Raw genomic sequence first — 24,460 nt, 5'->3', positions numbered from 1 at the left:
CTGCTAATTAACAATGTGTACTTCCAGCTAAGTGACGGCTTTTAAATAAAAGTTCTGTCTCTCTCCCTTCACCCCACCATTACTTCGGGATTTCTCAAGTTGAGAAGCGGCTGTAGCAACCTTCTCATATTTTTCACAAGGCCCCTTTCAGGGCCACCAAAACGATGTCTCGCAGAGCTCGCATATCCCTTGCCGTCCGTGACCCCTCTTTGCAGTTATGATTTTTTTCGTGCAAACCGTTTATAACAATTACCGATTATAACAATGGAATTTTCGTGGCACTTGAATATTGTTATAAGTGAACTCGACTGTATGTGAACTCAAGGTTACGACTGTCGTGTCATCTGCATAAAGGAAACAGTTCTAATTATTAAGGCACATGGGGAAGTTATTAATACAGTCGAACCCAGATATATCGAACCCGGATATTTCGAATTTTGGTTATATCGAACTCGCGGAATATCCTCTTGAAATTCCCATGTAAAAGTATAGGAAAGCTGCGACGTATATCGAATTCAATTTCATCGGTCGTTCGATATAGAAGTCTGCACCACGCATTGGACGGTGTGCCTCCCCCAAAGACGATCGCATCACCCTTGGCCGTTTGCTCCGAGCCGTTTTTAAGCCACGCGCGGAAGGAATGAGAGGGCGCAGTTCGGAAACAGCTGGTTTAGGGCAGCGCCGCGCCCTTCCCCCAAAGCCGCGCGCATCTGCGGCGATCGCTGCCGCGGTAGCACGTGACGTTTGCAAGTCGTGTGTGAAGGAACGAGAGGGAACCAATGCAGCCGTGGTGTTCGGGAGAGGAGAAAAACGCAATAGAGCGAAGTGCAAAGGTGTGCCCTCTCTTCTGCTGAGCTTCAATTCCCCCCTTCCTCTCTCCTTCCCGGTCTCGTTCGCAGCAGCACGCACTACGCATGCGCGGACAAGCCAGCTCGGCCCATGGCAGACGCTTCTCCAGTGTGTGTTGTGAACGCTCTGCGCGACGGCTGGCGTGCGATGAGCGTCTCGTGTTGTCGTGCTGAACACACTTAAGCTTCGGCGACCGCGGACGCTAAAAACACGGCAGATTTTTTTTTTTTTTTTTTTGGAGTCGTTTATTCTTGCTGTCGGGCTGAACGCATGCTATGGCGGCTGCGGATGTTAAGAAACGGCAATGTATCTTTTTTTTTTTTTTTTTTTTTTCGCAGTTCTTGTTGGGCTGAACGTGTGGCGCAGCGTAAGCTATGGCGGCTGCGAAAGTTAAGAAACAGCAGTTTTGTTATTTCTTTGTTTTTTTTGCGAGAGCCGTTCATTCTTGCATCTATGAACCAACGAAAGCACGCGGTCAGCTGCAATCATGCCACCGGCTTTTAGTATTGTTCGCTCCAAACGGCATTTGCAGCTATCATGCTTGCCAGTGATTTTGTAGCAGTGGACTACGTCCTCCCCACCCCAAGCACGGCACGATAGATCGAACCAGGCTTGTGCAATTAAGCCATCACGTGGGCACTCTGCCAAGTTCGCTCCCTGCCACCGAAGGATCAATGAAAAGTGTAGTTAAAAGATAAACACGTTGTGGCGTTATCGCTGCGCAGAACCTTGGCGTGCTGCCAATAAATGAGCTGTGGATGCGACAGTCGAAACGAAGAACGCGCCACTGAACGTTTTTTTTTTTTTTTTTAAATTCTCGGGGGCAAAAATGGGGAGTGGGTTCATTATGCGAGTGGGTAGACGACGCGACAAATGCCATATCATTTTTCAAGATTTTCAAGTGGCGTCTCAAGCCGATTTCTGTATATCGAATTATCGATATTATCGAACTATTTCGCGATCCCCTTCAAGTTCGATATATTCGGGTTCAACTGTATATAATGAGAACGAGAGAACCAAGGAGTAAACTTTGCGGAACTCCGATGTTTGTCGTAATGAATTTTGAATAATTCCCTGATAAGAATAGAGCTTGTTTTCTATTGAACAAATAGCTTTTGATAAGTATAAGTGCAGGTCCAAATAATCCAATGGCATCAAGCTTATTGAATAAAATAGCACAACTGAGAGTATCAAATGCTTTGGAGAGGATTAGTGCACCAGCAATGTTACCCGCGTCAATGAAGGATTTAATTTTATCAGTGAGAGAGATCACAGAGAATTCAGTCGAGAATCCCATTCTAAATTCAAACTGGTTAGGTGAGAGAATGTTTACTCTAAAAACAGTAGCTTTATCAATAATTCTGCAGAATAATGACAGAATGGCAATGGGGTAGCAGTTGGTAATGTTATGCTCGTCTCCCCTTCTGAAGATCGAAATAAGCGTAGCCTTCTTCAACGCAGTGCTTGCAACGCAGGCTGCAACAAACCTTGAGGTAGAGTTCTGGGGCCACGCGCATGTACAGATCCATGTTGAGCTCGTTGTGGTGCGTGATGAAAGGCTTAGCAGTGGCACCGCCCGCAATCATATTCATCATTGGTGTCTCAACCTACACGAGGAGCAACAAATTCGTCAGTTTCACTACGGTCAGCCGAAGTACTATAATAAGTTCCACCAAAACTGGTGCAGAATGGACAGCGCTTGCAATAAAATATTTAGTAAAGTCCCCTGCAGGTCAGTCAGAAGCAGTCAATACTGTGGCCATGAAGGCAACAAGGTACTGTTCACATGTGAGAAATGGGCCACACAACAAGACAGACACAAATAGCTCACCTCAAGGAAGCCCATGTTATCAAAAAACTTGCGTACATAGTTGACCACTTTGGAGCGTGTGATGAACTTTTGCCGTGTGCTTTCATTGAGAATGAGGTCCAGGTACCGCTGCCGAAAGCGGGTTTCCTGAATTGGTGACAAAAAATGTGAACAACAGTGTTATACTGACCAACGAAAAGAAATGTCTGGGATAAAAGCAGAAAACACACTGAACAGAATTTATGGCATTGTCTCACTGAGAAGCAAAAAAAAAAAAAAAAAGAACGATAAAAGTAAAATGGACAAATGAATTAATTTCACTTTTGTTTTACAAAAAAACGTTGCAGACAAAAAAATAAAAAGGTTCTTGATGACCACTTGACAGGCTTTGCCACCTGTAAAAGTCAATGATTACAGCAGTGGCAGTTTATGTAGTGTACTAAAATGAACAAGTCACGCTTTACAGAAAAGAAAGTGCTGTAATACAGGAGGAAGAAATATTACACAATGAGAAGGAAAGAAAAAATAATGGTAAACAAACGCGCGTTTCAGTAGATACAACCTAATCAATGAACATTTCTCGAGGGGCAGAAGAAGCCATTTTGTTTAGGTTGCTATAAAGACAAGAGCTCAAACATATTGGTTATATACTTCAACATAGCAAAACCATAGTTTGTTCTACATCTGGGTAGCACAGACATTTCAGGGTTTCTAGTAGTGTAGGGCGTGGCATCAGCTGCACAATGCAGGACAAAACAGGGTCATTTCGTGCCACTGCTTTTTATTGTGATAACTGCGGCAGGTTTCGAGACGTCGCGTATCCCCGGCGGACGCCACGCTTGACATTAACAGCAGAGCCGAGCAACCGCTTCAGCCGAGCTCTGCCAGATGGCGGCACCGTTGCCGTGCCGCGCTAAAGCCCTGCGCGGTGCAGCGGCGTCGCTGCCACACCGAACAGATGGCTCGCCGTTGCTTAGGCCTCGCCGTGACTGTTTTGCTATGCAGGCTGCTAAAGAGAGGTGTCAACAAGCCGCAGCAAGGAAGCGAAAACGTGCACAAGAGATAGTGGAAGAACGTGAAAAATGTCGTGCTAAGCGTCGTGCACAAGATGAAGCTCGGCGACTACGTTCTAGCTCTCCGAGTGCTTCCACCTCGTCGACTATTGATGGACACATGAATGCGCAGGAACGCTGCAATGCCACTAAGCGAAGACAGTGCACTGAAGAATCGTCGGAAGAACAGTCATAACCACTGTGTGTCATGTGTTCCTCTATAGCCAAACTATTGAACCACACAAGCGTAGCCATGAGGCCATTGCTAACGCAATTTACCAGGCTTAACCAGAGCTAAGCCACTGCCAATTTTTGTAAAAACAAGCAAACCTGCATTGAAACACATTAGGAAGTGGAATTATTTTGTATTTTATCTGTATGGAATGAGTTGTGGAGTCGTAGGAGGAATTTGTAATGACTCACAGCATGGTCTTCAGCAGTACAAAAAGCTTTTACAAATTGATGATAGCGGTATTTCCCCATGCCAAGTAACAATACCCAAAAAAAAAAATGCATAATAAAAGTAAAGTTCAATTTTTGGAGATAGAATATATTTATTTCAAGAGGAAATACCTACGAATTTAAAAAATATGGTGCAGACCCTGTTTATGTGAGCATCTCATGACACTGAAAGCGTAAAATCTATGCCGAGTGATTAGCCATACCTGATTTTTCTGCCGCTGAAAAGATAAGCGGAGCGTTCGCTGCCAACTTGTTCTAGCATGAAAAATTACTACTGCCTTTGGTTTTCCTTTGTTTACTGTTTTTTGATTTGGTTTGGTTTTGGGGTTTAACGTCCCAAAGTGACTCAGGCTATAAGAGACACCGTAGTGAAGGGCTCCGGAAGTTTCGACCACCTGGGGTTCTTTAGCGTGCACTGACATCGCACAGCACACGGACGCCATGCTTGTCGCCTCCATAGAAAAGCAGCCACCAAGGCCGGAATTCGAACCCACATCCTTGGGCACAGCAGTAGAGCGCCCTAACCACCATGCCTCCCCGGCAGGGCGTTTACTGACTTTTTTTTTTTGTTCACTCTGTTTGCTGTTTTTAACTTAATTTACACTCCTGAAAAGAAACATTCACGTCAATGCAAACTGCTTGCGTCAGGAGTGTAGTACAGCTGAACTTTGCAGTTACCAGTAAAAATTTCTTTGAGAAAAAAAAAATATATATTCAGATAGATGGACCTTCCTTCCTGATGTTAGCAAAGGTTGCTAGATCGTTTGGCTGGTATGACGAAATTCAGTTCACTGATGACACACACAGCCTGCTACAAATTAAGCAACATCACAGGGAAACGGCATAATGTTAACCACAAGCTCTGATGAAAAGGATACTATTCATAATTTCTTCAGGGTGTCTAGCAAACCACTATTTTCAAAATCCCTGACTTTTCCACGTTTTCCCCGACTATTTCAGTTCAAATTCCCTGACGAGTGAAGAGGCTCAAAAATGTAGCTGCTGATGATAATGAGCATAAATGAATAATTTCCAACAAAAAGCTATTTATTAATCATATTCTGTAATTTACAATAGTGAAAGGCCGCTATTGTGTTAATGGCCAGTAAAAACGTCAAATGTTTACAGAAAATTAAAACAACACTGATGCCAGCCTCAGCAGAGTTCTTTGATACTAAATAAATCTCGCTACAAGAGACACTGTTACAAGAGACACTTGGTTATAAGAGACATTCAAAAATGGTTTGGTTGGTTTTCCTATGTCTGCCACGTTGACAACATTGCATACAAGAGACACTCGGTTACTAAGGACAACTTTTTCAGGTCCCTGGAGTAATTCTTCACTACCTATTTAGAAGAGACACAACCCAGGTGTGCTCATGCAATGAAGCTGAAGCGTACCAACTCGTACATGATGAACTTCAGATTCCATTAGCTAAATTCTGTTCCATATCACATCCTTTTTGTTGTGTATGTCAGGAACTGAAGTGTGCTTCCCCATGACTGGAAAGTCAAAACAACCCTGCTGTTTCAGCCACTGGCATCGCATCACTGTCACCTACGAAGCAAATCAAGATGCATGAATGACATCCAGCATTTTTAACTCCTCGGTGTTAAAATTTGATCACAAGATAAAAGCTCAGAATCCTGGTGTCTTTCTCTTTGTGAACAATGCTTCTTGCAGCACCAAAAGCACCAAAGTTATCGTGCTCAAAGCCACCAAAGCTATTTTTCCCTCCAAACTTCACACCCTACCTTCAACCAACAGACAAAGGCATTATGCACTATATCAAGTTGCTTTACAAAACAACAATGGTAGAACGCCTGTTGCTCGACAGGCAGCAAGACTGTACAATAGTAATTGATGCGAAGTTTGCTTTTCAGGTGTCTGGAGTGGCCTGAGAAGTGAAGCTGTGAAAAACTGTTTCAGACAAGCAGGCTTTAAATGTGGTGACATGGTGTAAGAGGGCCCATATATGGTTACTGTGGAAAGCTTCCTTGAAGATGAAGCTTGAGCGAGCATCCAAGAGACTGCTGAGGTACCAGAATCTTTTGAGGAATTCGTATCTGCAGATGTGGATCTTGCGTGCTCCCGAAAAGCTTACAGACTGCAATTCTCGCGCAAGTAAATGGCACATGTTCTACAGAAGATGACTACGAGGACATTTCAGAGAAAAAGTGTCAGCATCTGAGGGTGACGAGCATGTAGGAGTGCTTCAAAGGTATTAGAGCAACAAGAAGGCTTGCAAGGTGAAGTGCTTTACCTCCAGAATTCGGGAAGGAATACACTCTGCACTCACAAAAATACATACTAGTATGAATAACTTCTTTAAGCTTTCCTGAACAATTTCCTGTTAATGCGTGTGAATGCATTTATATGCTGGTGCACAGTGCACTGATCAACACAGTGCATTTAGAATTTTTGGTTACAAGAGACCTTGCTTACAAGAGCCATCTTTTTCAGGTCCCTTGAGTGTCTCTTGTAACGAGGTTTTACACCAGTTGCGAAACTTCCTTTCGTCCCTATGCATCAAAGAACGGCGATTTTGATTGGTGAAAATTCAGGTGTATAGTGTCTCGATACAAGACACCCTAGGTGCATAATAGTGGCGGAACCCGCGGCCATTAAAGGAAACTGCGTCTTAGTTGCAAACTTTCAGATTATTGATAAATGCACAATCACCTGGGAAATAAAATTAGTTGAACTTTTTATAGCAAACATTCTTAATATAACAGCCGTAGCAAAAATTCTTAAATATAACAGGCGTAGTGTTAATTAAGGGGAATGGTCGAAAATGGTCAAAATTCGATTTGGAGAAAAACTCATTTTCGAACTGTTTATCCTTTCAGGCATCTGCACTCAAATTATTAGCAAAACCCATCCAGTCGTTTTGTGTTCCTTTATACCCTTTTTTTGCACTGATCTTTTTATGTGCTAAGTACGAACATTGGTATGAACCGATTTGCCCAAAGAGCTATTTTGATCAAATTATTGACTCTAAATTCAGTCAGGAAATGCGATAAATTGACTTTCAAAATGTCACGGCAGCCACGAAATGCCCCCTGAAAAGTGGAAATTCGCAAAATTCCCAAGCGCCGCGGTCGTTGCAGCCGGCCTATTGCCGCCATCTTGGGCTTGGTGAAACTGTTTTCTTTGTGTGCAATTTGTGCCATCTCGAAATGGCTTCACTCAAGTGGACTGGTTGCACGTGCCGGTTTTCCGAAGACTGTTTATGGCCTCTGATTAGCTCTCACGCAGCGCGCTTATCAAGCGCACCGGTCCGAGTCTCCCATTGGATGGCATGATCAGTGCGTCATTTTTTTTTCTTTCTGCCTTGCATTCGCCACTGTTGCTGCCGTTTCATGCGCGTCTGCATTTGAGCTCGTGTTTCTCGATGCACCGCTTTATGCAGAGATTTTCGTTGCGATCGAGATGCCGGAAAACAGTAGATTGTAACCATGCCCGCAACGAGCCCTTGGAAGCCGTAAAAAACGGCCATGGAATGAAAACCAGAAGACACCGGCCACAAGCGTGCTGTCAGGACCTGCGTTACAGCCGATGCCAGACTTGTTCGATGTGCAGGGAACATCGACCCTGCTGTCCGATAACGATACCGCGAGTTCAAATTACAACGCAAATGGCATCCCGGATCCCTGTACACTTTGACTGGACGCCGACGCCGTGTACTATGCTATGGCAGAGCCAGTGCACTGTGTTGAGTGGTCGGCGCAAATTCCGTTCTCTCAGGGAAGTCAGCGACCCAACGCGAGGTTCACCTCGCCGTCAGCACGGAATGCGACACCAGCACCGAGTTTGTGATTGTGGGCAGGGAAGTTTTAAGCACGGCCGCGGTGGCGCCGCGCGCTCAGCACAAAAAAAAAAAGAGAAAAAGAAATCTACATAAATAACATACTTGCTGTGTGCCACCTTAAAATGAAAATGCACTGTAGAATATGTCGTGCCATTTTTCCTGACTTTGCGAAATTTCTGATGGTTTCTCAGACATGTCCCTGATTTTTCCCAGTGCATGAAATTTCCCTGACAATTCCCAGTTTTCCCTGTCGCTAGACACCCTGTCCTTAATACATTCAGAACATACAGATACTTCCAAAAGCACAGGCACTGTTTGAGTTGAATCGAACACTTTTTCAAACTGCTAGAAAATTGGAACACACGCACACTACACCCAGTAACAGTGTGTAAAGATGCAAAAGAAACCAACAGCTAACAAGTGCACAATGCCACAGTTCACAACGTGCGAACTCATGGTGCGATTGTCCCTTTAAATTTACACCATGCCAGAAAAGCCATGCGAGCCTACCTTGTCTTTGAGCCCAAAATGCAGGTGGGGCAGCATGTGCAGACAGGGGGCAAGAAGCACCATCTCCACTGGCACAATGCTCAGCTCACCTTTCTTCGTCTTCCCTGCAAAAGAGAGAGACAAACGACTATCAATGCAGCACTGCTAATGTTTTCCAAATCGCTACTAATTAAAACAACAAACGGCCAACTAACTCGTTACTACGAACACCACAGTAACAAAATTTTCAAATTACCAACTGTTTGAAAATCCCAAACTGATTTGCAATGTTTTCACTGTAAAATTATTTCAGAACTATGAATTTCAATATAGCGCATATTTCAGAATAATGTACGAAATTTATTGTTTCTTCTATAATCAAGGAACATCAGTACTACGAATTCACTCTCACGTGAAACAGAAACCACCATTTATGTGTGTATGCTGGGGGGGGGGGGGGGCTATAGCTATCATCATCAGCATATCTAGTGCCAACACCTAGCGCCACCAGAAGGCTGTGGTTTTAATATGCAGTAGCCAGCAGGCCTCGCCACCTGCATTTTTTTCTCTCTTTGTTGCGTGGCGTTCGCTGGTCGGTCATCCGTGCCATTCACGCGTGCAGGCAGGATTTTTTGTTGCAGATAAGTACGTCCGAGAAACAACGATGAACACAGCCAGCAATGACGCAAAGAAGAAGCTAAAACAGTTTTCAATGTAGGAAAAAGTAGCCATATTGCAAGAAATCAACGCAGGGAAAAACAAATCAGCCTCTGCAGAGAACTTGGCATTGCCCCATCGACCGCCGCGGTGATTTTGAAAGACCGTGACAAGATTAACACTGAAGATGAGGTCGTATCGAATTCTGCATTTTATTATTTTTAGCACTCTGAAAATTTCAACCACCTGGGGTTCTTTGGCGTGCACTGACATTACACAGCACACAGGTGTCTTGCATTTCGCCTTCATCGAAAAGTGAACGTCGCGGCTGGGATTCAATCCTGCATCCTTGGACACAGCAGTTGAGTACCCAACCACTGCGCTACTGCGGTGGGCAATAATGCTGTTTCGGTCTGCGAGGGTTTTCTAGGCTCATGGTGAGTCGGCGGAAAGCGACTGCCGGAATGTCAACAGGAAATTTCCACCATGTGAAAACAGCTTAAAGAACAAAAAATGATCGATAGTGATAACGATTAAGAGAGGTTATAATAGTGATTGGTAGAGGTTATAATGACTACGAATGGCTTGCAATGACCCATATGTCGAACGACTTGTAACGACCACAATTGCTTAGAAATGACTAAAATGCTTAGTGATGAGTAGCGACTAAAATGACTACTAATGACTTGTAATGACCAATATATCTAAAGACGACTTGTAGCGACAATTGATTATAAATAATTAGAAATGCTCAGTAATGTGTAGTAAGGACTAAAATGCCTACTAATTACTACTACTACTACTACTAGGCTTTCGCTGTTCACCTGTTGTTTTTTTCTATTTTGCTATGGCTTCATTTCATGTCTTCCCTGTGTGTCCCAGGGGCCAGGAGGCCCCCTTAAATATAAGAGATACAGCTTCAAGCTGCAAAACAAGATGACGCCACCAACGCCATTGCTGTGGCAGCAATGGATATTCATATGTGCAGAGCACAAGATTGCTCCCCGGCAAATGACCTGTACTGACCAGCATGCACACGCACAAAATCATGCTCCGGTGAATGTTATGGAGGGCTTCACTGCCACACTTTACTGGTGTCCCCAGGAGAGCCCCTTAAACCCGAAGAGGGGCAGCTCACGCTGCAAAAACATCTGGCTTTGTGCTGGGTTGCGTTTGGCTTGAGGTATTTAGGGAGAGGGAATAAAGTCCTTCATTCCTGATGATTGTATGAATTCCATAAGCAAATATTATTAGAGTACCTATTGCAGTCTGCTCCATGGTGGTCAGTTATATAGAGTGGCGCGTAAATGGAGGAGGAGGAGGAGGAAGAACTTTATTATGTGAAGCATTCGAGGCACACAGGCCTCCTGGGTCTCCGCCCGACTCCACTCGTCATCGATCTAAACGTTCACGTGATGTTGATCCATGACGTACGCGGCCCGGCTGACGACTATCTTCTGCCTGACCGGGTCGTCCTCCCAGGTTCGGAGAGGCACCGGCCCGGCGGGGGGAGGAGACACCGGGCAGGATAAAAGAATGTGAGTAAGGGTGGCCTTGGGGTGGGAACACAAAGTGCATAGGGGGGATACTGGCTCAAATTTGGAAAGTAGAGCTGGTGTCGGCAGCGTTCGTGTCTGCAGGTGACGCCAGACTGACTGTTCTCTGGTATTGAGGGATGGGTGGGGTAATGGATAGATGAGGCGCTCAGCGCGAGAGTTTGCAGTGAACTCAACAAACGAGCGCATACGCTCCTTCGAGAAATCCCCCACGAGGTCCGCCTCTGCCCAGTTTCTAGACCCTCAGGCGAAGGAATCAGCGGCTTCATTGCCGGGATTTCATGAGTGCGCAGGCATCCAGATGAGCTCAACACGTCGGGGGAGGTGGGGGGTGTTCATATGCAGTAGGTGGTGCGCCGGAGGATGAACCCTGCCCTTGGCATAATTTAGAATGGCAGATCGTTGGCTTCTCACTAGCGTGACAACACATTTCTGAAGGCATGCTGAGATAACAGCTGGTCTCTACGTTCTATAGCTTTTCCCTCTTGCAAAATTAAGAAACATTCTGAATGCTCTGCGCTACGGTCGTCTAAAAATGGCATACTGCTGCATGCCTTTGACACGTGTATTTCCTGCCACTGACCATCATGCTTAGTCGATACATACAATTATCAAAAAATAAGAGTGACTGCAGCACTGTTTAGTAATACCATTTCACATGTAAAAATTAAAGCTGTTGGTTCCAATGTTGTGTGTCATTTGGCGTTGCCTCAGTTCTGATGCTGTCCGCATGGTAAAACTGATAGAGTAGTACATGAAGATTTTAAAAATTTTGTTTCAAGTGCAAATGCCTGGTCCTTTGTCCTAACTTTGAGAAAAACAACTATACCATACAGCATCAGCCTAAAAAGTGAACCGGCTTAGTGCGACGTGAAAGCTGGTTATCATGACTGGCAGTGCAACAGTGCTTAATTAACACATCTCGGCAAAGATTGAAAATCCTTTGTGCACGATGTCCTACAAAAACATCTTTCTCCTTATCTCTTTGAAACCGCCCATAGTCAATATGTGCTCACTATAGTAGTGGCACTGCAACCAATAAAAAAATCTGCTAGCTACGCAATTCATACCAGAAATTAGTTTCACTACACATAGTCTACCGGAGGCAGTTCCCAATAGTACTTTACAATTCTGTAAAGCAGATCCTAAATAGTAAGAGCCAGAATGACGCATGTGTGCAAGAATACCTAACCTCAGTAAGCTCCACAATACACCTGAGTGGAAGAAAACTATAAAGAAGGGCGTCCTTGCTGTGATTAACAGTAGGCTAATTAAAAAAATATGAATGCTCATTGGAATAAATAAAGCTGTCAAATCGCCAACATGCAGTGATAGTTTGGTCAGACACCTCAGAATGGGGCATGTCAATGTGATCGTAAAGCTAAGTGTGCAATTGGACCTAGCACAAGCAGTCTCATAGGATCCCACTCCCTCAACAGATTGTATCATAAGTAGGAACTGGCCAAAGCAAAAAAAAAAAAAAAAAAAAAAAAAAAAAAAAAAAAAAAAAAAAAACCAGTCCCTTTTTGCCTATGTTTCCAGACTGCCACCTGATTGGACCATGCACAACATTCACTCCTGCGTACATGTACAGATATATTCAAACCCAGATAATTCAAATTTTGGTTGTATCAAACTTATGGAATATCCCTTTGAAAATTCCATGTAAAAGTATAGAAAAGCTGCGCCGTATATCGAACTCAATTTCACCGGTCGTTCGATATATCGAACTCCACATCACGAACTGAAAGGTGCACCTTCCCCATAGACGATCACATCACCCTCGGCCGTTTGCCGCGTGATGTTTTCAAGCCGCACATAGAAGGAATGAGAAGGAACAGTCCGGTGACGGATGGTCTAGGGCGCCGCCGCGCCCTTTCCCCAAAGATGTGCGCGCATCTGCGGTGATCATTTGCCACGTGCCAGCAGGTGATTTTTTTCAAGCCATGTGCACATGGAGGAAAAAAAAACTACAGAGGGAGCATGCGGCGATACCCTTGAAACCTAGTAATAATAATAAAAAATAAAAGGGAGCGAGTCGGTCCTTCCACAATTAAACCACGTGATAGCATGCGGTGATATCTACTACAGCTCCGTGCGCGCATGCGCGAATCAGCGCTGTGCGGGGTCCGCCGCGCACTCAGCACCGCAATCTGCACTGTAAAACCCGTGCATACCCATGCTTACCACGGCAGACAGCCGCACGCCCATGCCAGGACAAATGCGCACACTAGAACATACCAGTATCAAAACATTAGGGGTTCTCTGAGAGCAAAAAAAACGTCGGAAGGAACAGCATCCTGGGGCACTTGGCTTGCGAAGATTGGCTGCGTGACGTCACGCTCTCTTATTTTTTTTTTTTTACCTCCATGCATGTGCGTGAAGGAACGAGTGGGAACCAGTTTGGCAACGGTTGGTATGAAGCTGACGCAGCCAATGCAGCCATGGTGCTCGGGAGAGAGGAAAAACATGATAGAGCGCAGTGCAAGGGTGTGTCCATTCTTCTGCCAAGCTTTTTCTCTCCTTCCTCTCTTTTCCGGTCTTCATTCACAGCTACATGCACTACGCATGCGCAGACAAGCCAACTCAGCCCATGGCAGACCGAACGTCAGACGCTTCCTCCAATGTGTGTTGTGAACCCTCTGCGTGCGACGGCTGACGTGCAGTGCATGTCTCGTGTCATCGTGCTGAAAGTGCGCCGTAGCGTAAGCTATGGTGACTGCAGACGTTAAGAAGCGGCAGTCTTTTTTTTTTTTTTTGCAAAAGTCGACCATCCTTATGCTGAACGTACAGCACTACGGCGGCTATGGACGTTACAAAGCAGCAGATTTTTTTTTTTTTACAAGTCGTCTATCCTTGCATCTATGAATCAACGAAAGCAACGCGATCAGCTGTGATCATGACACCGGCTTTTAGCACTGTTCACTTCGAACAGCATTTGCAGCTATCACACTTTCCAATGATTTTATCGCAGTGGACTCTGCCCACCCCAAGCACGGCGTGATAAATCAAACAAGGCTTGTGCAATCAAGCCATCATGGACACTCTGCCAAGTTCGCTCCCCGCTACCGCATGTCATGCCGTGACATTATCGCTGCGCATCTTGCACTGCCAATAAATGACCTGTGGATGGGACAGCCGAAACGGAGGGACACGCCGCCGACTGAAGGCTGTTTCACATGCAAGCGAAAACGTTCGCGATTTATGACGTGGCAACACAAAAACCTGTTTTGCGCTGTCGCGGCAGTTCGAGCGACACAGTTCCAACAAGTTGGAAATTTTCCACTCTGTCGCTGAGTTCGCTCAATCGCTCGCATAAAAACTGGACTTAACGCTTTTTATGGGGTTTTTTTGCAAATTCTTGGAGGGCGAAAGTGGAGGGTGGGTTGATTAGGCGAGTGGGTTGATTACGCGACAAATACGGTATCATTTTTCACGATCACAAGAGACGTCTCAAGCCGATTTCTGTATATCGAATTATCTGTACGTACAATCTCGTTACAAAAGACATGGCCACAAGAGATACTCGGTTATAAGAGACACATGAAAATGGTTTGGTTGGTTTGCCATGTTAACAACTTGCACACAAAATACATAGTAACAAGAGACACTCTGTTACTAACGGCATCTTCTGCAGGTCCCTAAAGTAACTTCACTATTTAGAAGAGACACAATTAACCCAGGCATGCTCACACAACGCAGCTGGCTCATATAAACTTGTATGTGTGGCAGTTTAGATTTTCTCATCTAAATTCTGTTTCATATCAATGTCCTGTTTTGTTGCAATATATCAGGAACCAAGGTGTGCCTCCTCATGACTGGGAAACCAAATGTCCCTGTTGTTTCAGTCACACAGAAATGTGATGACAGTGGCTAAAACAATGGGGACATTTTAACTCCCCAGTCAAGAGGAGGCACCCCCTCTTGGTTTCTGACATATTGCAACAAAACAGGACACTGATATGGAATAGAATTTATATAAGGAAATCTAAACTGCCACACATACGAGTAGGTAAGAATTTTTTGTTACAAGAGACCTTGGTTACAAGCGACATCTTTTTCAGGTCCCTTGAGTGTCTTTTGTAATGAGGTTTTACTGTATATCGAACTATTTCGCAATCCCCTTCGGGTTCGACTGTATAGAGTACATGCATGCATACACACATGCATATCTGTGTTTGATCCTTATCGCTGGCCTAGACTGTTTGTAACACAAGCTTTTCACAAGCTAACAGAAAGTATACTGCAATGTCTTTGAGTAGATCAATACTCTCTAATGCTCTTTACATCACGGCCTCCAGCATACTAAACCACCCTAATCAAGCTATAACATGAACGGCTTCCCAGTAACTTGCCAATTAATCTTAAAAAAAAATGTTATGCACACATGATAGCACACAAATTGTACTCATCCTCTCAATCACCCAGGTTGTAAGATAGGCATAGCACTTATAGTCAGTGCCTGCTGACTGTCACAGCTGCCTAGCAAACAAGACAAAGCACAAGTAGTATAGTACAGATGCCATCTGACTTTTGGGATTCCAATCATTCGAACTAGCACAATATTTCACACATTTTTTGAAACTGTGAACGTATACACAACCAATATTTTGGACTAAAATTGATGCCAAACATACTGTGCAGGTTGTTTTTTGACCAAAAGTTAGTTTTTTCAGCTTAATGAAACACCGAGCAGACACCACAGGGGCAAGCGGGCACAACTAAAGCCCCTCTATTGTTCTTTAGCGCTTTTTTCAAGTAACGCCAATCTCTAAAGAGCCTTATTCTTGCATCTGCATATGGCTTTACCTGTTCCGATTTCAGTCTTCCACCGGCAGCTGTCATTAATTTTTACTTGCTTATATTCGTGCCTACATGCATCTGCTTGCTTCGCCTCAGTATCTTAGTCGCCTCGATGCAGCCCAATTCAAAGTTTAAACAGACACTTGTATCATCACGCTTCTACGCTGTCAGCTACAGACTCACCCCAAAATACAAAATTGCAGCGCCTTCGTTCAAAAGCAAAAAGAGGAAAGCTATATGAGGAGGAAGAGGTGCGGGGAAGAGGAGGTTGGCACTACTTAACCTGGCTGACGACAGAAAACATTAAGAGGTAAGGGAGAGGTTCAGCACAACGAACTAGTTCTTAGCCATCGTGAAAAGTGCAATTTTAGATTTAATCAAAGTCAAATGGATAGACTGGCTTGGATGTAACCGGCCATTATTTCGTCGTTGCCACTCGAGGTAATGGTGTGCATGGTACACTTTTTATTGCCATCAAGGTAGCTTACGTAGAAAAGCTTCTGATTGTGTTAATAACAAGACAGCTGTAGCATCCACTGCAGCTCAGATGACAATGATCGCGATGTGAAGCAGATCAGGACCATGGCAGATAGAGGTAGGAGGCATGTTTGGAGGTGTTTGCTTCTACCCACAAGTTCTCTCTGCCAGTCATCATAATCCTCAGTGCCTACTAAAATAGGCTGTTCTTGCTTCGCTCGATGTTTGCATTCATTCGAGGCATGACCTGCGGCCACATCGCATGTCTGGTATCATGACAAGAGGTTATGCAAACATGACAAAAGCATGCTTTTAGCTCTTATACAGTCTAATACTGTATTTGCATGATTGTAAGTCGACCCCTTTTTTAAAATTCGAAAACCCAGAATGGGCAGGTAGACTTACGATGAAAAACAAAGCATGGCATTGTTAATAAGAGTAAGATAAAAACTATATCAGGGAAGCTACGGTGAATTTATTTGCTCTACGGTTTAAAGGGAGGACTCTGGTCTTAAAACTATTTTCCTTATTTACCAATCAAAATTGATGCAACTTGGTGGGTTTGTGCAGATTCCAAAACTGCAATTATTTCTTTTTTCATCCAATTATTTCATGAGATAATTACACCAATTAGTCTAATTCTTACAAGAACAATTACAAAATGACCACTGAAGAAAAACTTCAGATGAACACATTGCTGGACACTAGGAAGAATGAGGAACACAATGTTGCAAGCAGTTTTTTGATTGAGCAATTATTTCTTGTTTATTGCATAACAAATTTCAAAGGTCAAAATAAGCACTATAATGGTCACAAAAAAAAAAAGCCATTTTAAAAATTTTGAACAAGAAATTGAAACATCTACTTAAAACATTGTGCTGCATTGATGTACCTTTGGCGCCTCCTACTTATTGGTGGTGACGTTGAACCCAACCCTGGGCCCATGAATAAAGCACAAGAGGAAAAGTTAGACAGCGTTGCTCTTGCGGTCCAAAGTATGGAAACTAGCCATACTACCATCTTGGAATCTTTGAATAAGGTCCTTAACATTCACATCAGCCTGAAGAATGACTTGGATGCACTAATAAAGCATGTGGTTGAATTGAAATCCAAAATCGAATTGGCGCCATCTGCACAGTCCTCATTAGCCCCTAACCTAGAAATATCTAGAATGCAAGACAAAATTGATGACTTGGAAAACCGATCTAGGCGGTCAAATGTTCTTTTTTACAGAATCAAAGATACAGACGATGAAACGTGGGCTACTTCGGAGCAAATTATAGGTGAATTTTGTTCCGTTAAGCTTGGTGTGGTGCCAACTTCGATCGTGAGAGCACGTCGTTTGGGTCGTTTTTCGACACAAAAGACGCGACCTATCATTGCTAACTTCTATAATGATAAAGACGTAGAATTAGTGCTGAGCAACGGTTCCAAGCTGAAGGACACAGATTACAGCATCTCTTGTGATTACTCTGAGGCCGTCCGACAAAAGCGCCGTAATCTCTGGCAGTACGCGAAATCTGTAAAAAAGGAAGGTGACTGCATTCGTCTCGCATTTAATAAGCTGCACATCAATAATGACGTCTATGTGTGTGGGACACTCAGGCTGCCCGCGTAGTCTGTGTTTTTCGCCAATCCACAGAAGAGTGACGTTTTTCTTTTATCCCAGATAAAGCACCAGCTTCCCATTCTTCACAAACATCATCATGTAATACCAATAAAACCATTGCTTTTCTTTACACTAACATCAGAAGTGTTGTATCAAGGGTTTTTGAAATATCTTCGCTGATCGACTCATGCTTCGCATCAGTAATAGCACTAACTGAAACATGGCTCACTGACTTAGTTCCTGATAACACCATTTTTGTCACCGAAACACGGTTTAGTATTTTTCGAAATGACAGACAAAATCGTAGAGGAGGTGGTGTACTCTTGGCGGTAAAAGACGATTTGTTGGCTGTACCTGTGATGGTGAATTCTTTTCTTGAATGTGTATGGGTTTCTTTAAAGTGCTTTTCAATTGATGTAATCATTGGTGCTATCGTCCTCCTGATATGACTGTTTGCTTTTCTGCTGAATTTAATCGAATCCTGTGTGAAATTTGTACGCATTTCCCTACCTCTACACTGCTCATATTTGGAGACTTCAACTTCCCAGCATAAACTGGTTTACACAATCCGTCACAGCGAGTGAAACCGAAGCTCATATGTTTCTTCAATCACATCTTGATTTTTCGCTGTCGCAACTTATCATCAATCCCACACGTCGCACATTGAGCACCACCAACATTCTTGATTTATTACTAACAAATAATCCTGATATTTGTTCAGACATAATTCATTTAGACGGCATTTCAGATCACGACGTAATAACAGGACGCATTACCGATTCTTTTAACGAAAACTACTGTTAAACAAATCAGACGTTACAACAGAGCTAATTATGAAAGAATTAACACTGAATAGATTATTTTGCTGTCCAGTTTAAAAATCAATATTTATTGTGCAATGTTGAGCAAAATTGGGATTTATTCAAAACTACCCTTACTAACCTTATCGACAAATTTGTGCCTCTTACGTCCATTAGATGTAGCAGCAATACACCATGGTTTAATCACAAGCTGCGGCGTATGAATAACAAAAAAAAGCGACTTTATCGGCAGGCCAGAAAAAATGGTAGTTTCGGCACGTGAGAAAAGTATAAGAAATGCGACAGAGAATACCAGTTATTATTAAAATCCACTCAACGTCAGTTTTTCAATCATGACTTGTCCTCTCTGTTAACCAACAACCCTCGTAAATTTTGGCGCATCATAAATCCTAGCTTTCATCCTGACATTTTGCTTTCCGACAGTAACGGCGTCATAATCAATGAATCCAATTGTGCTCAGGTTCTTAACGTTACCTTCTCATCAGTTTTTACCAATGAAGACATTAGCTCATCTCTTGTCTTAAATACATTTCATGACATCTGCATGCCTGACATAGTTATTAACGAAGCAGGTATTTCAGCTTTATTAAACAATCTCAAAATTACAAGTAGCTCGGATCACCTTGGCTTTAACAATAAGATACTAAAGAATACATCCAGAAGCATCTCCGCTATCTTGTCCTGTTTATTCTCGCAGTCGTTATCGAACGGACTAATTCCTAATGACTGGCGTGTAGCAAAGGTAATACCTATATTCAAATCAGGTGATCGTTCCTCCCCACTTACCTATCGACCCATCTCGTTAACCAGCAACTTTTGCAAACTTCTAGAGCATATCATTCATAGCCAAGTCATTAACTACCTCGAAGATCATAACATTATTTTCAAATATCAGCACGGTTTTCGCAAGGGTTTTTCATGTGACATTCAACTAGCTGGCTTTGTTAATGACTTACAATCATCACTTAACGCAGGCTTTCAGGTCGACTCAGTTTTTCTAGATTTTTAAAAAGCATTCGATCGGGTCCCTCATCACAGACTTTTACTAAAACTAGCACAGCTTAACATCCATCCTAATGTGCTCGCCTGGATTAAGGACTTTCTTTCTTCTAGATCTCAGTATACCTCAGTTAATAATTCTAACTCTTCTTCGACTTATGTGACATCTGGTGCACCCCAAGGAAGCGTGCTTGGTCCTTGCTTTTTCTAATCTATATTAATGATTTACCTGCCAGTGTAACATCTAGAGTTCGCCTTTTTGCAGATGACTGCGTAATTTACCGTAACATTATTATAACAGTGACCGCCAATTCCTACAATCTGACCTGAACGCAGTAAGCTCATGATGTTAATCCTGGTTAATGACTTTAAACGTTTCTAAAACAAAACAGATATCTTTCACCTGTCGTACCGCTCGCATTTCAACCACTTACATGCTCAATGACAATGCTGTTGAACTAACAAAAACTTACAAATACCTTGGCGTGCACCTTCAGTTTGATCTAACATGGCATCACCATATCGACCTCACCCTAGCTACTGCTAACTGTTCACTTGGTCTTCTTAAACGTACTCTCAAACACGCTCCTATCCATCTTAAAAACCTTGCTTATATCACTCTAATATGCCCTAAAATTGAATATGCTGCGGCTATTTGGGGCTCTGATCAAGCCTATGTTATCATCAACATCGAATCCTTGCAGAACCGTGCTGTGCGTTTTATTTTTTCAGACTACTCACCTTTCACTAGCGTCACAGCATTAAAACAACGTGCTGAACTGGAAGACTTATGTCATCGTAAACATGCCCGGTTAACACTTTTCCATAAGCTTTATCACCATCCACTACTGCGCAGTGATTTGTTTCAGTCACCTGATGTCATTTTTCCACGACTTGATCATGCCTTCAAAGCTAAACGCGCAAAGTGCTATTTATCATCTTATGCCAATTCATTCATACCTCGCATTATCATTGAATGGAATAACTTGCCATCGCACATCGCAACAGAAACTAACATAAAAAAAATTCCAAGAGCTACTTCGCTGTGACGGAAATGTGTAGAATATTTGGTGTTTTTCTTTCCTCTTTTGATGTTATATTTAATAGTTCTTATTGGAATTGTTGCTAATTGCATCGTGTTTTTTAGAATTGTATCCCCCCCTCTATGTAATACCCTCCTTTGGGGGGCCTTTAGGGATAACCTGAATAAACAAATAAATAAATAAATAAATGTGCTTCACATATTTGGCTTCATGCTGAAAAAGAAATTATTGCTCTATCTGCAATAGGTGCCGATATATTAAGGCGACAAAGCTGCAAGTGGTCGATAATGCATGTTTTAAGAAAAGAGCAAAAAAGAAACAGGGGATTAATTTAACGGACATTCACTGGTGCAATGCACACATTTACAATTTAAAATGGCTAGAAACCTCCAGGAATGTAGTCTCTTTGCTTTCAACATCCAAGTGTAGCCTCTTTCATTTTGATTTGCAGTTGCAGCACATTCAGTTGTCACTTTTTCGGCTGCGCCAATCACATGCAGACAGCGACTTTTTTTTTTCTTTTACATACATTGTTTTGCTACGTTCTCGCATCAAGACCGCGGTGAGGAATGTTTATTGCGGAAAAGAAATGTAATTTGGAGCTGTTTGCTGCTTCACAGTGCTCTGCATTGCACGGGAAGCAAGTGCATTCACTAAAGACTATGAACGAGGTACGATCGGCACAAACGCGCGGCGAGCTCTACGAAGATGTGTCCCGCATCGGAGAATAAGTTTGAAGTCAATTTCTTATCAACATTTAAATGCCAATATCGCCGCTGTATGTTATACACTTCGCCAATCTCGGCAAACTGTTTAGATCTGACGATCACGAACTCCGCCGCGCTGCCGTCATCGTCACGAAAACAATCTGACTACCGCTTCGTTGCTGAAGTTGGCACGAGTTCAAGCTTTTTCTGTTTTGAGCTTATGTTTCTGCTCATCTGCGGCCTGCAATATCACTGTCGCGGCGGGTGCGACCGCTGGCAGTAGCAGTCTCCCGTACTGGGTGACACGCTAGGCCTACTTCAGGCTCGTACACACGATCAATTGGCACACGACTTTCATCGGCCTGAGCGAGCACAGCCGGGGCAGGGCATCACTTGAGATGATTAATCAACTATTTTTTTTTCACTTTTTTCTCAAATTCTTGCCGTGAATGCACCTCGCGGTTCAGAACTAAGCGCGGCCGGCATCACGTCTCCGCCGTCTCCCCCGTCAGCCAGCTCCACTAATGCGGTGACGCCTTATCAGCACGTGCACCCCGAAAGCCAATGAGATTGCAAATGCCACGTTTTCTTTTTTGCCATTTTTTATGCGACCAATGGGCGAATGTAAACAGCAGAGGCGGCAATTTGAAGACGAAAGGCGGCTCTTTCGAATGAGACCAAGATGGCTACGGTGCCACGCACAAAATGGGAGCTACGTCGAGCGGAAAATGGTTGTTTCAGGGGCCGTTTTTGGCCCAAATTCAGGCGACATCAATTATATAAATTGGCATTGTGACTAAAATACCGATCCTAGAGATGAAGAACTTAGTAGATAAGTAGATAAAGTGCTACTGATTTTGTAAATCACATTTTCTAAAAAGTGATTTTTTTCGCTATTTTTTGGTCCCGTGCCCCCCTTAAGTACAAAATTCAGTTACTGCGCAAACTTTTACTGCGCAGCACAAACTGCAAGTGCGAGAGTGTTGATAGTTTACGGAAGAGCCGCGATTCGAATCACGGCAACAGTTGTTTTTTGCACATCAGTTGCGTCGGGTCACGTGACACGACGGCACTTCCAGGGAGTGTCGATGGTTGATGGAAGAGCCAACACCGTATATTCGTTGAGTTCGCACGTTAGCACTTTTGACTTTACGTCTGGCCACATGCTTCGTCATGAGCTCTCCAGTTAAAAAAACATTCGGCGCTTATTCCGCGCAGCATTCAAGGAGCCCCCCCCAGCTATCGTTTATAGAAACAACTGCGCTGTGGGCCGCAAGTTCGAAGCTTCTAAACAGGTTACGCGGGAGTGGTGGTGGCAGCAAGACAAAATTTTCAATTGTGATGTCAAACGAAGCGGTTACAGTTGGTATGCTATCCAGAGCTAGAGTCCAATCTTGCAGCGTATATCACCGAAATACATGATTTGAAGTGGAGGCGAGTAGTACAGCCAGGCAATAAATTTTCGTTTTTGAAAGCATCTACCGGTATGTTGTTTTTTTGTTTGTTGTTGTTGTCTTTTTTGTTTTTTTTTTTCGGGACATGCGATTTGTGCAGGTCGACTTGCATTCAAGTCGACTTATAATCATGCAAGTATGACATTGTCGCTTGCAAAGGGAATGTTGGGAGAGCCAAAATTTGCGATTCAGAAAGGTGGTTTTTTGCAAACAAGACATTTTTATGAAGGTCATCAATTTTTTCGACTGCTCAATTAGTATCCGGGCCATTTTACAGGCCCCACGACTCAGTAAAATCAGTAGGCAACTGCATCTAGAACTGTGCTGGTCTTTCATTTTCTAGTTTGTTGTTAATGCTCAAAACCACAAGCCTTACCTGGGTGACCAATGCAGCCAAGTATGTCGCCTCTCCTGAGTTTTGAATTGACCTTGGCAAATGCTTCTTCTGAGCTATAATACCTAGAGAGAGAGAAAGCAAGCCATTATTGGACATGCTCAGAAAAATAATCATTACAAAAAGATGCCCATCTGTGGCAATTAATTTAACGTTCAGCTGCCCGCAGCTGTGAGTATTTAAGTGTGGCATGACAGTGACACTGACGGCGCACTCAAATCGAAAACACTTGTGGCTACACATGATGCTTGAATCAGTGCGGTAAGCGTCACTTCAAAGTAATGAAGTATGCTAAAGGTCCTTTTGCACAAGTAGTCAATGGCATCGATATTGCTAGTCATCATGTACAGTATGTTAATCCAACGTTGGTTCAACATCTTTCTCTTCTTTCTTTACCTCTACAGACCTCAGAGCAACAAATAGTGTGACCTAACCTTTCATGAAGCAAATGTACGAAGTGGCTCCATTTGTTGATTTCTGCATTTGTTTACCTGTGACTAAATCTAAATCCCCACTTTAATCCCATCGTCTCCTCCAAGGAAGTCACACCAGATGTTTATTTGTGAGCAACAGCAGAACCTCCTTAATTCGAAGCATGTCAGATTGTGCAAACTAATCAAGCAAGTTTTGAACTGATTTGAAATCAAAGCGAAACAAATAGCTAAGCACAAAATGCTGTTCAAGTGACTGCAGTATGTCTAAGCCACTATTACTACTACGAAAAAAAAATGTAGACATCAGGGAACAATTTACTTATAACGAGAGTTCTTCAAATTCGTCATGCTTGTTGCAGCACTCCTTATCGTCCGAAATTTGACTACACAACTTTGACATTTGCACAGCATCACTGCATATCTCCCTCTATCTAACTTAATTAGTGGCAAAGCTCACTATTCACTAGAGCTTCTACAGCAAAAACTCGTTAAATGAAACTTCAAGGAGTCAGAATATTCAAATTACCCTAAATCTGAATAACTGAATCACTCCAAAAATACTGCCAAGAACTGCTCACATCACGGTAAATTTACTCGGCAAATAACCAGGCAATGGTTGCCCAATTGAGACGAGAACAACGCAGCAATAACTGTTTTTCAAGCTTCCATCAATGCTTCACTATGTGCATAGTGTCGGGAGCATCGCAGCAGAACTGCTCCAAAATCATCAGAGCCTCTCATATCCTTCATAGTGTGACCGCTAAAGAGTTGTTACCGTGTCCCACTCATCATAAGCGACACCTTAACATACAATGCTGCTTCACTGTGCAAAGAGCAAACAATAAGTGATGAGTGTGTAGTTTTGGCGTATGGATGCAAGCGAGGAAAATGGCGCTGAGGCAGCAAGACAAAATCATTGGGGAAAGGGGGGTGAGAGTGAAAGAAAACACCAGTGACATGCCAATCTCAAGCTCTGCGCTCAGATGAGTCTGGTTAGCTGCCTGATGTTGGCTGGTCGAAAAACCGTCATTA

The 24,460-nt window shown here is 43.2% G+C and overlaps 1 protein-coding gene across 2 annotated transcripts in view; it reads right to left on the bottom strand.

Moving 5' to 3' along the window:
- The window catches only part of LysRS (Lysyl-tRNA synthetase), a 92,617-nt gene that overhangs the window by 43,745 nt on the left and 24,412 nt on the right, over positions 1–24,460 (bottom strand). For both annotated transcript variants that reach the window (XM_084588561.1, XM_084588560.1), the window contains 4 exons: positions 22,977–23,059; positions 8,496–8,599; positions 2,681–2,806; positions 2,337–2,456 (listed from right to left, as the gene is read on the bottom strand). In XM_084588561.1, the coding sequence (XP_084444687.1) occupies positions 2,337–2,456; positions 2,681–2,806; positions 8,496–8,599; positions 22,977–23,059 (433 nt within the window). The remainder of the gene's footprint in view (positions 1–2,336; positions 2,457–2,680; positions 2,807–8,495; positions 8,600–22,976; positions 23,060–24,460) is intronic.

This window comes from Amblyomma maculatum, chromosome 1, assembly GCF_055883805.1.
Source record: "Amblyomma maculatum isolate TAMU_Amacu chromosome 1, ASM5588380v1, whole genome shotgun sequence".
In the NCBI taxonomy this organism is placed as follows: Eukaryota; Metazoa; Arthropoda; class Arachnida; order Ixodida; family Ixodidae; genus Amblyomma; species Amblyomma maculatum.
The sequence above is the reverse complement of the archived record's forward strand: the minus strand, read 5'-3'. Positions and strand labels throughout refer to the sequence as shown.